Source organism: Contarinia nasturtii, unplaced genomic scaffold, assembly GCF_009176525.2.
Source record: "Contarinia nasturtii isolate CC-2019 unplaced genomic scaffold, AAFC_CNas_1.1 Cnas_scaffold_1240, whole genome shotgun sequence".
In the NCBI taxonomy this organism is placed as follows: domain Eukaryota; kingdom Metazoa; phylum Arthropoda; class Insecta; order Diptera; family Cecidomyiidae; genus Contarinia; species Contarinia nasturtii.
The window spans coordinates 3430059-3446012 of record NW_022198581.1 but is presented as its reverse complement, the minus strand read 5'-3'; the positions used below and the strand labels follow the sequence as shown (position 1 = coordinate 3446012).

General features: G+C 32.0%; 1 protein-coding gene across 1 annotated transcript; it reads left to right on the top strand.

Moving 5' to 3' along the window:
• The first annotated feature begins 9099 nt into the window (after positions 1-9099).
• LOC116345073 lies at positions 9100-15795 on the top strand. Its single transcript, XM_031774120.1, has 9 exons — positions 9100-9574; positions 9793-9880; positions 10071-11132; positions 11205-11515; positions 13820-13942; positions 14057-14129; positions 14196-14498; positions 14573-14658; positions 14723-15795. Exons 1-9 carry the CDS (start codon positions 9476-9478, stop codon positions 15698-15700), a joined length of 3123 nt encoding a protein of 1040 aa, XP_031629980.1. The 5' UTR covers positions 9100-9475; the 3' UTR covers positions 15701-15795.
• Positions 15796-15954: the final 159 nt, after the last annotated feature.

Below are 15954 nucleotides of genomic sequence, written 5' to 3'. Positions count from 1 at the left end.
TTGGTTTTTATTATAAAAAAAGGCTGTCATTTATTCAACAACAGCAACAACATTAACATCCTCCCCGAATTTATTGTTCTTGATAAAACGAAACGAATATAAAAGCAGATTGTGACTATATAGCGAAGAACGTCATTCAGCTGAGTGTTTTAAGTATCGGATATATTCTGATTTTGAATAAGAATGTTTGAACAATTTGCTGAAAATTTCAACAACAAAAGTACATTTCTCAATTTGAATTTTAAATATACAATAATTTGTTCACACCGTAAATAGTACGCAAATTGTTAAGTGATTGTAAGCTTCAGATTGGGCTATTCTTTGAGTTAAACGACCAACTAAAAAGTGTGTGTGTTTTTTTGCGAAAAATAACAATTGAATTAATCGAAAAGATTCTTCATTCGAATGTTGTAATTTTTTTTTACAATATTTTAAAGCTCAGCAATAACAAAACAGGAAAAAATAATTGTAACATACATTCGTGAAATTGTGTTCCGGTACATTGTTATTGTTCATACGTTGATTTTGCGAATTATTTGTTCGCCACTTATACCTTTGTTCAGTTTTGTTTCGATTGTGATAAAAAGCGCCAGCTATTTTTCAATGATGTGTGTTTATGGAGAGTCTTAATCATTTTTCTTGCATATTGTTGTTGTTGTTGTTGTTGTTATAAAAATGTGATGTGATTAGAAATTATAATTCATTAAGCGATGAACATACCGCAAAAAAAAATGACCACAAAAAGAATAACATTTGTGATTTGTTTTGTCTATTTTTTACAGTTTAAATTATCTATTTCATAGAACTAAACGCTGAGTGTCGAAGTGACGAGGTTTCCAAAAAAATATATATAGATCGTGCCAATCAAACACAATTTCGCTTTTCTAGAGGTAAGCGTTTTTTTTTCACAATTTTTACATTATTTGAATATTTGTTTGTCAACTGCTATTAGATGTCGATCTTTTTGGCTTGAGCTCTGATGAAAAAATAATATAAATATAAATACAATTGGTTTTAATGAAGAAATTCGATGTGTCCATCATAATTTAGATTAAAAATTGAAGATCACCTTTTTTTAAATACGTAGGTTGCTCCATAATTTTTTTTAAAATGGTACTTATAGTGTTGCCCGATGTAAACCATTGTCATATTCGTAAAGTTTGATGTTTTGGTATGTATTCGTGCCCTGAACCTTTTGTCGTACGAACGCTATTTGTATTGTTTACAGTGACTGGTAAACTGCGACTCAACAAAAAAATGAATTTTACACGTGAAGATTTTCGTAAAATGATTTACTACGATTTTCGAAGTAAATTATCTCAACAACAGTGTTTCGATCGACTTCATTTGGCCTTTGGCAATGAAGCACCAACCCTTCAGACAATTTATAACTGGTACCGAGAATTCCGTTGCGGTCGTAGTTCGCTCAAAGACGAGTTTCATACAGGTCGTCCAAAATCGGCTGTTGTGCCACAAAACATCGATGCTGTCAGAAAACTGATTATGGAAGATCGTCATGTGACCTACCGTGAGATTGAGGCATCTTTGGGCATTTCATCCCACAGCATACATACAATTTTGCATGAACATTTAGCCGTAAAAAAGATTTGCTCTCGTTGGATCCCACATAAATTGACCGACGAACAAAAAATGGCTCGTGTGAGTTGGTGTAAAGAAATGCTCAAGAAATTCAATCGTGGTGCTTCAAAAGACGTTAATAAAATCGTCACTGGTGACGAATCGTGGATATATGCCTATGACCCCGAAACGAAACAGCAGTCGACTGTATGGGTCTTCCAAAATGAAGATAACCCAACGAAAGTTGTTCGAGCAAGAAGCACTTCGAAGCGAATGGTCGCCTGTTTTTTCGGGAGAAGTGGTCATGTGGCAACCGTTCCACTAGAGGATCGTAAGACCGTCAATTCTGATTGGTATACCACCATTTGTTTGCCCGAAGTGTTTGGTGAAATAAGAAAAAACAACCACCGTCGCAAAATAATTCTTCATCACGATAATGCGAGCTCTCACACATCTTTTCAAACTACTCGATTTTTGACCGGTCAAAACATCGAACTGATGGGTCATCCACCGTACAGTCCTGACCTGGCACCCAATGACTTTTTTTTGTTCCCAAGCGTGAAGAAAAAACTACGTGGTCAACGATTTTCGACACCAGAAGAAGCAGTTGAAGCGTTCAAAACACACGTTTTGGAGATATCAGTTTCGGAGTGGCACGAATGCTATGACAAATGGTTTCATCGAATGCAAAAGTGTATCGATCATCTCGGGGAATATTTTGAAAAACAATAAAACCATTTTCGACAAAAAACAACTGTGTTATATATGTTTTTAAAAAAAATTATGGAGCAACCCTCGTATATAGATCAGTATTTATTGACTTAAACATTGGTGTAGCATACAAATCAAAGTCTGCGCATCATAACAACTAAATTCTTTAAATATCAAATCACATAAATGTTTTTATTCAATCAATGTTAATTATAGCCTATAATTAATACATATAATTTGTTTCTAAAATCAGTGTTAACTGATTGTACGTTTTGATTTGCGAGAGAAAAAAGCAATCATAATAAATGGCTGAAATGATTCGCTGTTTGATATGAGGCACGGAATTAAATGTGATGGATATTTTCAAAACTGACGTTTGCTCACGAAACTGAAGAAAGTGCAATGTACAACGAATTAATTATATTATAATAGAATTAAATGACAACAAAGGCTATTTATAAAACTGTCTGTTCTGTGTTGTACGTTTGTTTTTGGTTCAAATAAGCGTGCGTTCATGATCAAGTAGAAAAAAGGCGATGAATTTATGAATTTTTGATTTGGCAGTTTAAACATTCATTTTGTGAATTTTTATTGCGTACTGTTTGTCATTGTCAACTTGATTCGCGGTCATATATGTATATTTCAGGGGAAAACGTTTGCATTTTCATAATACTGGCACATCAGTTTTATTTCTTTAACCGCTTCCGTAAATTACAAACTCACTATTTCGCATGAATTGATTTAATTGCTAAGCGAAAAAAAAAACAAACGGGCGGTATGCGTAAGGTCGAATGAATGTACATTCAGATTGTCTTAATCTAATTTAAAAAAGAAGAATCGTTGGATTTAAGTCATAAAATATTTTTTTTACGTAAATCTATTCAAAAATTATGATTATTTTATCAATAATTTCAGAATTTATGGCTCATTTCATTTGGCGGTTTATGACTTTTTCTAACATATTCCAGTAGGAGCTTCCTTTTCTGATATGTTCGTCATATGGTTGCACTTGATTTGACCTAAAAAGTGCGAAACATTTGTATGACGCACACGCTTTCTCAAGTACAATCTTGAATATAATTAAAGTGTGTATTAGAAGTGAACAAAATATACAAAAAGATAATGCGTAACAATACTTTCGATAAATGACGATTGGGATGTTTGACGTGAAGCAAACAATTGTCCAACATATTTTTCGGCTGACCAATTGTTCAATTTCTGATAAGAATTGAATCATTGTTGCGTAAATCGTTGACAACAAAAAGATAACAACATTTTATTCTATGAATTCAGCTTAGATATGTGAAATGATTTGAAAATAGAAATGACACCGAAAACAATCTTAAATTGTTTGATTTTGAAAACCGTGTACTTTTGTCTATTTGAAGTAAATGGCATTTATCATTTGAAATACATTGAGTAGATGAAAATAAAATGAGGATTTGAAAATGACAGTATATATTTCATCACAATGACACTTTTTGAATATTTTCATCGAGCTATGATAAGAGTCAATGAATCAACAAAACATAATATCCATTGAGCGTGCCCGCATATTCATATTCAAATGAGAATATGAATCACAATGAAATATAATACCAATGATATTAATTAATTGTGTAATAAAACAAACTAAACGAAATAAGTACGCGTAGCATTCATGAATTCATTTTTAATGTGATCAGAATTGAATGCTGATATATGACAGATGAATAACAACAAGTTTTAGGCCTGAAAAGAGGCTACAAATCATAGACATGTACAATCACACTGTCATCCAAAACAATAATGATGCAATGCAATTTAAATCGAACAAAAAAAAACCATCAATTCAAATACAATTAAAAACGTTAGAAAATATGTTTCACTAGTTATATTTTTATGTTCCAAAATAAGTAAGTGTTCTTTAGAATTTTCAATAGGCTGTATCCAATTAGGAGTGTTGCTTTTATTTTGCTTAATTTAATAATTCATTGGCACGTTTTGACATTTTGCTAGATTTTATTGAATCAATTTCCGTAATTTAAATGAAATCCATTTTGCCCACCACACTTGACTGAACACAAATGTTATGTTCTCGCAACTGGACCGTTTCCAACAAATAGATTCATTTAAATGGAATCAAACACAGATCGAAGCACGATCTCACGTTTCTACAATTATTTTCCTTTTTTTCCAAATGTCATTTAATTTTTCAGTCTTTATTTGCATAAGTATTCGATTTTTAGAGGAACTTGTTTTTCGATTGTCCAAACGTTGACATTGTTTGTCCTTATTAAACGCAAAAATTGTATGAATCTCGCATATCTGAAGACTTGAATATTTTGATAACAAATGTATGTGCATGTTTGCGATAAACTCCTTGAAATGCCTTTGAGCAAATATTTACAGTTCGTCCGTTTCGCAACAAGTAAAAAATCAACATCACTCAAGCGTTCTGCATTATAACTTGAATCGATTTAAAATAAATTCTTAAAAATAAATGCATACAGTAAATTGTTGCCATTTTTCTTTTGTGTTACTTTCGCTTGAAATGTTAAAACGACAAGAAAAACCTGTTTCAAATTATCGGGCATTCTCTTACTCGCAAAAAAACTGTATATGTATATATGGAATGTATAAGGATGATGAACCGGTGTTGGCTACCAAAATCAATACCGATACCGATTCAATTTTATCACATTAAAATTAATCAATCGCAAAACTATCAAGGTCCACTTTATCTAACGTGACTATTATTGTCATTGTTTAAGATAATCATTAGTTTTGAAAACAGTGTTCTAGCTGATAAGTGTTTATAGCAATTGTAAACAATTTTTATAGCTTACGATTGTAAAACAAATAAAATCGTGAAGAAAAAACAAATATTTTATGCGCTGTAACACGGGAGCAAGAGATAATATTAACATTAGATTGATGGTAGTCAATCATAAAGCTTGAACTTGCTCATATTTTGAAATAATTGAGAAACACATCGGAAATCATTTATTATATCTTATATTATGATTTGAACGACAGTCTTGCTTCAATAAGCATGTTTTCGCTCCATCTCCAATGAGTTTTGGTTAGGCTGTAGAATTTCCAAATTCCATCGAATTTTTGCGTCATCAATGAGTAACATCATAAATCGTTAATATTTGCGAAACTAAGAAGAATGGAGAGAGAAACAGAAGAAGAAAAAAGAGCGAATAGCGTACGCATGTGTGATGAGTACATAAATGTGCCATACCTTTGACGTAGTGGGCTTTGATAGGTTCGTATTGTGGGCAAATTCAAGACGAAATAAATTGCATATACCACATGCTGCAATACAAATGAAAACTGACGAAAACAGACTCACAAAAACATATGCACGTGATCGTGGTTAACCGGCTGAAATGGAATTTCTTCGAATGTTCGACATTTTTTTTTTCATGAAAACTAATAATCGGTTCTCTTCTTCTTTTCGTTTGGAGAAAAATGTATAAATATCATCTTTTAAATCTATGTTTCTTTTTTTATTAAATTTTATCGTTAAAATTGTAAGAATGACTTTGATGATGGTTTCAAGGTGATTAAACTCAACCCCATCGCCAATTCTATCTATTGCGTTCCACATGATTTCCAATTAAAATTCTACTCTTTGTTCATTTTTGTTTTGTAAAATAACGATATTTCGCATTATCAACGAAATATTTCATAATTGTTACGCTCAAATCGGAATATTAAATCGGGATAACGTTTGATGAAGAGCACGGGATGGTCAATGTTTGTTTGTATGAGATTCACTTTTCATCAACTTATGACCTGCGCATTAGCATCAAAATAGAAAACGTGAACCAACACACGTGAACATTTCGGTTCCCTTTTTTTCCTCCAAAAAAACAAGCAACAACAACAACAACGATGGTTTTCCAATTGCGTCAATTCTTTTTCGACTATTTAATGTATGTGTGGGTGGTATATTGTCATAGTTGCATATTACACGTTGTATGTGTATATACATATTTGGCGTTGACATTCATATGAACCTTAAGAATAAGTTTAAATCAAAACAACTGTGAATAAAACCGTATTGCACATTGTAGCGGTATTCATTTGTCTGTGAATTGTTGTGACATACAACTCAACCGAATTTCTTATTGATAACGAAAATAGATAATAAGCTGAAATCAATAAATAAATGCAGTTCTAATCAAAATAAATCGAAACTGAAACCATAAAAACCGTGAATATCGCAAATTGTGTTTGTTATAAAATGATTTATTGTGTGTGAAATATAATTTGTTGAAATAATACACAAAAAAGAACCATATCAATACAGACACTGACTAAAAAACCAAATAGAAATGTAAACATTACGCGATATCTCTCTTCATCTCAACAAAACTACTTCTCTTGCATTTAAAGGGTGTCCTTTTTAGGAATTCATATTTCATCATAATTGGTTATTTATGTATCATAACTTTGTAACGAAAAATAATTGCAGTGTGACTAGTGTAGAGCATTCAATTGATAAAAGTCCATCCTTTATTTTTGATGCAAGCACGAGTTTCTGTCCTAAGCAAACATCAAAAGCAAAACAAAAACGATTCAGTTACAATTTCTGATATTTATGTGATTGATTCTTGTAAACTATCAGATTGCCATTAGCGTAAATATACCGATAGCTTTAAGCTTATATAATACATGCATTGTGTGCCGACGAGAAAAACAACTTTAAACCTCCAGTATAATCTCTTGGTTAGATAATGTGACCGAATTTTCAAAAGGTCAACATTACGGTTTTAACACAAATGAAAATTGGAACAGAACGAAAGCCAAGAGCATTTACCAAACCAATTTAACAAATTAATTGAGTGTGAAATCGAACATTGGCTGCGAAAAAAAATATTAACTGAATAATTTGAATGCGATTGTCACAGCCGCTGCAAACATGACACAAATCTGTTGATAATTACATATTTCAAACTGATTGTTTATGTTATACTAATCGGTTGTGCTGCAAATTTACAATGGTACTACGTATTGTCGTTCATAAAATGCGTACAATTTTATTGTATTACATCTTCTGTCCTAGAGAAGGTCACCGGCATTAGCGCTCATCACGTAAATTTCAACCATCAATTTTCCCTTTATAGTCGCTGCACGTTTTACCGTCGTTGACAGTGTGCTGTTATCTATATAATCGAATTGAAATTTGGTTCAAAAATAAAACACGCGCTCATATTGATGAGTTTGGGGGGCTCGTTTCGTTTCGTCTAGATAAACGTGTGTCTTAGTGCATCGATTTTATTCCCTGAATTTCGATAGTTTATTCGTCAAATATTTTACATGTGGATTCCATACGAGTGTGCATTTGAACTGAATTCAGTTCGTTGTTCTTTTTATTGCATTGTTCAAATTAAAAAAAACCTTCAATTCAAATATTCATTTATAATATTTGATGATAATAAGAATGTTTTTTTTTTGCCAGCATATATAAGGCATTGCCATCAACGACAATTATAAATCAATTTGAGATTCAAACATATTGATAAATTGTGCGCATTTTGATTATACTGAATATGGAAAACAATGTATATTTACAATGTTAATTCAGGCGCCATAGTATGTAATACCGACACAGAGACGAGTTAAAAAAATATACAATTTGTGTTATGAAACACTGCACTCAACTATCGATTCAATAGACAACGGCACACAAAGTCGTGCCTTGAATTTACATGATTTCGATTGGCCAAAACTGTCGACACCACAAAACTATTTCAGTTGATGTTTTCACGTTTTACGTACTTTCGATTTGAATGAAAAGCAATTGACGTTTTTCAGAATTGGATTTCATTCGATTTTCGTTTTTTTGCTGTTACTTATTTGAACACTTAAGTTTGATGACCATAACTCACATATTTTATATGATGTAGACAACTCTTGAGACAGCCATCGAGTTAATATAACTTCTAATAACCGTCTGTGCTTAGTGTACCATACATTTTTCGTTGAAAAGAATAGACTCTTTAAACGTGAAATTCATTAGAATCTAGTTACTGTGAACTTCATGATTCATAATATGAAGTAATATGTCAGTTACCATTTTAAAGCAGTTTACGAAATAGGATTTATTGAATTAACTATCTTCGAGAAATCGTTTGTGTTGCATACTTTGTTGTTTACTTGTTCATTGAGTAAATTTGCCAATTCCGCTTTGGTTTCTGGAAAACATTCATATTAATCGTAATACAAGCAGATGTTTCGTCATTCAGTTAATCGCATAACGAGTGCTAAAACATTAAAAGCAACTAAGTGCAGAGCAACAAGTCGTAAATGCGTGAAAATATCAAATTATCATATCGTCTCTTTTGATTTGATTAAATCATAAATAAAAAAAAAGATGACTAAAACTAAAATAGATTTCTTAACGACCGTGACTCTGTCTTCACATATATTTTATTCATCAATCAGCAATATCAACCAGGTTAACAATATATAGATACCATGAAATGTCTCCTTTTTCGTTGACTCAACTGTCAATGTGTTGCATTTTTTTGAAAATGCGTCTTACCTTAAAAAGGATATACCCCTAAAGCAAGAGATTCAAGTTCATTTTAAGTGAACATTCAACGATTCATGATGAAGACAAGATACTAAAAAGTAGTCACAAACGTATATTAACACGCACACACGCACGCATATATACATATATATACACATACTAAAATGTTTGGCTGTGTAACAAATACTTAGAAAACATAAACATTGAATTTTGGTGAACAAAAAAATAGATTTAGTTCTTCACTATGTATTGAACTGTGTGGTAGTAAAATTTATGGTTGAACCATTGTGATGAAACTGAATCTTTCTTAAAGCAATTAATTATACAATTATTTGTCAATTTTTGCTTAAATGCATTCGGGGAAATAATTTTATTTTAAAAAATTGCATACATTTTTTTTGTTTTTATCCCAAATTCGATTTTGGAAATTATTACCGAATGTACGGTTGTGACTATCTGTGTGTCTTAGCATCGTGGTCGAGGATTTCATTATTTTATTAAACAATTTCTTCATATGTTGAAAAAAAAAATAGAGAAACTCAATCTATTTCATCATTACCAGCGTGTGTATGGCAATATTGTTTAAATATCAAAAAGCATTTAGATTAATTTATAAAAAGTGTAAGCATTAAAAAGGAAATAAAAAAAAACGCAATGGATTCGGAAATTGGTAATATAGAGACCGCCGAGTGCGAGAGATTGCTAAGTGGCAATGTTGTTCAAGCGCAAATCTATGGGTCAAAAAAAGAACCGGTATGTTAAAATTTGACATGACATATGTTTTTCTTTCGAACACCTTCATTCTTCAGTTGGTTTTCCATCTTTTTTTTGCCAATGAATTTTTATAAGCATATTGATTTATGATTTCAATAATTAATACCAGAAAATAAGCTGAATCGCATCTGCAGTTGACAAACTGATTCATTCTTAAAAGTTTGAAAAATATTATTTAGTCCTTTTTATTTTAACAGGGTGCTCAAACTGCAATGATGGCTGATAATGACCAAAGACCTCCAAATCCCAGTAAAACACTTCCACAATATATTGCTGCTCTTGCAGGTTGGTTTCTTTTTAAAAGTATTTTCTTTTTGTTTAATTAAAAAATTGAAAAAGCTATTGGCGAATAGTTTGAAAATAAAAGTGAGCAGTGGGTCGAATTTAATTTATGTTCTGAATATCAAGAGTGAATTGAAAATTTGTTTAACAAATCGAATGTTGATTAATCGTTTTTATTGTGTTTAAATTGCAGCAACTGGTGGTGCATTTGCAGCCGGTACAACATTGGGATGGACGTCACCAATAAAAGCTGCACTCATAAATGGAACTGGACAGGCTGGCAATTATGAATTCCCTATAAGTGATACCGACTTTTCTCTGATTGGATCACTCGTAACGCTTGGTGCAGCTCTTGTTTGTCTTTTCATTGGTACAATCATTCAAATTGTTGGCCGGAAATTGACCATGTTGTTGCTTGTAATACCATTTACTGTTGGCTGGGCTCTGGTGACATTACCGACAAATTTGGCAATGCTTGAATGTGGCCGCTTTTTGCTTGGTATTTCGGGTGGTGCATTCTGTGTTGCTGCACCCACTTATACTGGTGAAATTGCACAAACTAGCATTCGTGGTTCGCTTGGAAGCTATTTCCAATTGATGTTGGTATTAGGTGTTTTATTTTCATACATTGTGGGTGGCCAAGCAAACGTATTCACATTGAACTTAATTTGCGCCTGCATTCCAATCATATTCGCAATTGTTTTTGTCTTTATGCCCGAATCCCCAGCCTATTTGATATCAAAAGGAAAAAAAGAGGCTGCGGCCAAATCATTGAAATGGTTGCGAGGCAGTGAATACGATTATAGTCAAGAATTGGCTGAATTACAAGCACAACACGAAGCTGATAAAAATAATAAGGTTTCATTGACTGCAGCACTTTCACGTCGTTCCACAATCAAAGCGGTTTACATTGGTTTGGGCTTGATGTTCTTCCAACAAATGAGCGGAATCAATGCAGTCATCTTTTATACCAAAGATATTTTTGAAGCGGCCAAAACCGGCGTCGATTCAGGCCTTGCAACCATCATTGTTGGTGTCATGCAAGTAATCTCTGTCTTTATCTCATCAATCATTGTGGATAAATTGGGACGTCGTTTGCTATTATTACCATCGGCAATTATAATGGCGCTCTGTACCATTTTGTTGGGCACATATTTTTATATGCAAGGTCAGGATGAAGAAAGTGTTGCATCCATCGGTTGGTTACCAATTGTGTCAATGTGTGTCTTCATTATTCTCTTCTCACTTGGTTTTGGTAAGTCATTTCATCTATTTTTTATATATCAAAATTTTTTTTTAACAAAAACAACCGGTTTGTAATTTTCAGGGCCAATTCCATGGATGATGATGGGTGAATTATTTTCAAATGACATTAAAGGCGTTGCAGGTTCAGCGGCTGGTGCATTGAATTGGTCGGTTGCATTTTTTGTCACCTCTACATTTAATTGGATGAACAACACATTTGGCAAGGGAGAAACATTCTGGATTTTCTCATTGTTCTGCATCTTGGGCGCAGTATTTGTATTCATCTTTGTTCCAGAAACCAAAGGCAAATCTTTGCCGGATATTCAACGAATGCTTGCAGGAGAAAAGATCATTGGAAAAGAACATCCAAGCGGAACTACTACCGTTGATTCCAAATTTTAAAATGCTTATAGCGACGGAGAGAGTGTCATCTCCTATGTGTTAGTGTTAGTGTTTTTATTTTGACTATTCTTGATTTATTGCCTGTAATGTAACTGTTTTTTTGTTTCGATTGGTAATTGTATGCCATAGAATTTTGTGTATTTAGTTAGAATTTAAAATAATGTGATGAAAACATTCAAGAAAACTTGGCAATTAATTTTCTTCTTTTTTTAAATATTGACGTTGGTTCATTTGTAACGATTGAAAATAGATAATTCAATGAATTGCTTTATTTTATGAGAATGCTAGGATTTATGGAAAATAATCCTTGAAATGTATCTATTTTCATTCGAAAATGCTCATGTACAAGTGAACGCTCCATTTAAAGTAAAATGATTCACATGAAATATTTGCTAATAATTGAAAGAAAACAACACGGCTACAATGCATATCTATCCTTTAAAGTTTATACGATATATTCCAAAAACAATTGAAAATAAATAAATAAGAACAGACAAACAATGCTCAAGCTTAAAAATAGCATAAGCAAATGTATATTCATATGTTTGATGAAGATTGATTTTATTACCCTATTAATTTAAATTTAATTTTAAAATACTAAAATCTTTCAAGATTGATTTAGTTCTATTTTAACCATCAAAAGTCTGAAGAGCTATCTGAATACGAGGTAGTAGGGTATATTGTCAACGTTTCATAAATAAAAAGTTTTTAAAAAATATATCCCGTTTGATATGAATTTTCGTTGGAATACACAACATGCGCCAGCAAAATATTTATATAAAATAAATGTTCTTTTCTCATTTTTTTTTTTTCGAAGTGTACAAGTATCATCATTATTGTTGAAAAATCTAATAAGTTCATCCAGATGGTTAAATAAATATGTAGTAAAACAATGAAATGTTGTGCAAAAAAAGCAAATGTAGCAAATTTTGTGTTTCAATCGATTTTTTGCAGTTCGACTTTAATTAGATCGTCAGCGAATACAAATAAGGTATGTGTCAATTTATTTTTCAATTTTTCACTCCGATTCGATTCGCGATGAAATAATGCCTACTAATTAACGTCGACGATAACCAAAAACTCGTTAAAACAATAAGTTGACAAACAATTCACGTTTTAATCAATTCATAAAATGACAATGAATAATTGAATGTTTTCTTTTCTTTCTCTCAGAAAGTCGAGATAAATGTTCGATCGACATTTCTCTAGACAACCTTTTCGATGAACCTTTTTGATAGAACGTACATATAAAAATACATTCTTAAATTTTCGATTGAATTTCGTTTGAATCAAAGTGGTCTAAATTAGAATTTTTCGGAAATGGACGTAAATAGACTAAACAATAATTGGTTTATTGGTTGTTAATTGGACGTTTAATGTGGCACAGTAACAAAAATGATAACTCACATAAAATGCAGTATATATATATCATTGGTGAAACAAAAATTTGTTTGAAGCGTTAATTTTTTTAATTTTTTTTTTATTTATACATTGATAAGAGTTATTGTTTTCAATTTATTTCTTTGTATTCGCATACGAAGAATTGAACGACGACAGTAAATATGTAGAACATTTGTGCACAAATGAGATACATAGTCACGGAAACAAAAAAATAACACAAATTAAATAACTGTGCGGGCGAAAAGATAAATCAAATTTCGAATAAACTTTGAAACGAACGGATCGTTTTCCATTCGAAAGTCAGAGATTCGTTGTTATATATTCGATATTTCTGGAGCGTTTTTCACATAGTTTTTTATTTAAGATTTAAAAGTTTGATAATGAGTTTATTTTTTATTTAAATAGTTCATTAAAATAATAACCAGGATAGTGAACTTATTATTAAATAGACTTACTAATTAAAAAAAAATTTAATCAATAAACTTCAGGTTTGTGTTTTAGTTGTAGAAGAGATTCAACAATTCATTTCTTCATCAAAGTGATAAATCGCATAATCTCATCAAACGAACCAATTGTACACTAGATTGTTCATCACACTTCTTTTCATTTGAGAGAGAAAAAAATCTTTTGGAATTTTCCTCTGATAATTCCGAGGTTGTATCAGTGTAACTAAAATCACGCAAAGTTTATCAATCATTTCATGAAAATAAAAGATTTTTTTCTTTTTCAAATATAACTGTTACATCAAAGTGAAATGGGGTGCGTTCTTTGTGCAATTTTTTTTCGAAATAATATAAACAAAGGAATATGTATGTAGATAAATGTCAAATATCCAATGTCTGTAAATTTGCTGATGAATACGAATGGTATCTTTTAGTAATCAGTTAATTGAATAAAACCAGTGAATTGTGGCATTTTGATCGTAAATCAGCCACAATGTCTCAAAGAGATGAACAACAGCCGTTGCTCCAATCAAATCGGACCCAATACGAAAGCATTCGATCCGAAAATGAGTTGGTAATTTTTTGGGGGTGTAAATATCATATCAAAACATCGAATACATTTTTATGACATAAACATTTCAATTTGTTCACATAAATAATTTTTAATAAATGTTATAATGAATTCCAGGATCCAATTATGGTTGCTGAAAATGGACTGGGTCATGCGAAACGATTACCACAATACAGTGCCACTATTGCAGGTATGAAACATATCTGAAACAAAACAAAAAATGTGCGACCGAATAATGGGTGTTGTATTTATTCAGCGACAACTGGAGCATTGGCCGCTGGGGCTGTTCTGGGATGGTCATCCCCAGCCGAAACATATATTGTGACACAAAGTGCATACAATTTTACTGTAACTGATGAACAATACTCTTGGATAAGCTCATTTGCAACGATAGGCGGAATTATAAGTTGTCTTGTTATTGGTTTAGTTATGGATATCGTTGGTAGAAAATCAACAATGCTTCTGCTAATAATTCCGTTTTCATTTGGCTGGGCATTGATTATTTGGCCAATTTCGGTTGCTATGCTATATATCGGACGATTCAGTGTTGGGTTTGCGGGTATATATCTATTAGTATTTTTTATTACATATTTTATTATTTATTAACAAAATATATGTATCTATAAACAAAAGGTGGAGCATTTTTTGTAGTTGCGCCTGCTTACATTGGAGAAATTGCATCAAAGGATATTCGTGGCACATTAAGTAGCTGTTTGCAAGTACGTCGTATATTTTTTTTTATAAAATTCGCTCCATTTTAACGCTTCTCTTTTATTTACGCAGCTCATGATTACGATTGGAATCTTATTTGCCTATGTCTTTGGGCATTTCTTTTCGCTGAATACGTTCAATGCAATTTGTGCAATACTTCCGTTGATTTTTGGTGCGATATTTGTGTGGATGCCAGAGAGTCCTTACTTTTATATTATGAAAAATCGTCCGGAAAGTGCGGAAAATGCACTAATTTGGTTGCGAGGTTCGGATTATAACATCAATGATGAATTGATGGAAATTCAAATTGAGCACAATCTCATGATACAAAACAAAACAAGCATATTGACCGCATTAAATAAATCATCTACAAAACGTGCACTTACCATCAGTCTGACGTTGGTAATTTTAGTGCAATTTTCCGGTATAAATGCGGTCATTTTCTATACAAGCGAAATATTTCGAATGGCAAATGCGGGCATTGAATCGACTTTGGCCACCATTATTGTTGGAACGATGCAAGTTATTGCAACTTTTGTTGCTTCATTAACCGTTGACCGTTTGGGTCGGCGATTTTTACTTTCAATATCCGCTTCAATTATGTTTGTATGCAATATTGGACTGGGCATATACTTTTTTCTTCAAGATCATAACAGTCCATATATAGATTATTTAAATTGGTTACCAATTTTTTCATTATGTGTGTACATAATTGCATTTTCATTAGGCTGCGGACCTATTCCGTGGGTTTTAGTTTCGGAAATATTTGCCACCGAAGCAAAAGCAATTGCAAGCTCATTGACCGGTTCCACGTCATGGCTTATTGCATTTTTGGTTACAAAATTCTTTACCAATGTGAAGAGCATGATTGGTGTCGGACAAACATTTTTTATGTTTGCCGGCTTTGCTGCTTTATGTACGTTATTTGTTATTAGTATTGTACCTGAAACAAAAGGTAAGACATTCAATGAAATTCAAAGATCACTACATGGCGAAGACATGACATCGGTTGAAGATGAGAATGAAAATTCCACTTCAGTTACAATTTAAAATCAGTACGAACAAATGTTATGTTAAAATAAACAGAATGTAAATTGTATTGTATATATAATGATATTGAATCAATAAATTTTGAATTAATAATACATTTTTTGGTTTTAATATCAAACATCAAATTCGATATTACTGGTGCCTGAAATTATACTACGTTAAAATAAATATTCCTCACAACAAGCATTGCGAGTGCGTTCCTTGTGCAAAATATCGAAAGATTCGACGAATACGTGTACATACAACGAATAAAA

What these genes read in the sequence shown, in the direction of transcription:
- LOC116345073 (XM_031774120.1), top strand. Translation starts at nt 9,476, where the DNA reads ATGGATTCGGAAATTGGTAATATAGAGACCGCCGAGTGCGAGAGATTG. An exon ending in ATATATTGCTGCTCTTGCAG is followed by an intron (nt 9,881 to 10,070) that starts GTTGGTTTCTTT and finishes TTTAAATTGCAG; the next exon opens with CAACTGGTGGTGCATTTGCA. An exon ending in ATTCAGTGTTGGGTTTGCGG is followed by an intron (nt 14,499 to 14,572) that starts GTATATATCTAT and finishes TATAAACAAAAG; the next exon opens with GTGGAGCATTTTTTGTAGTT.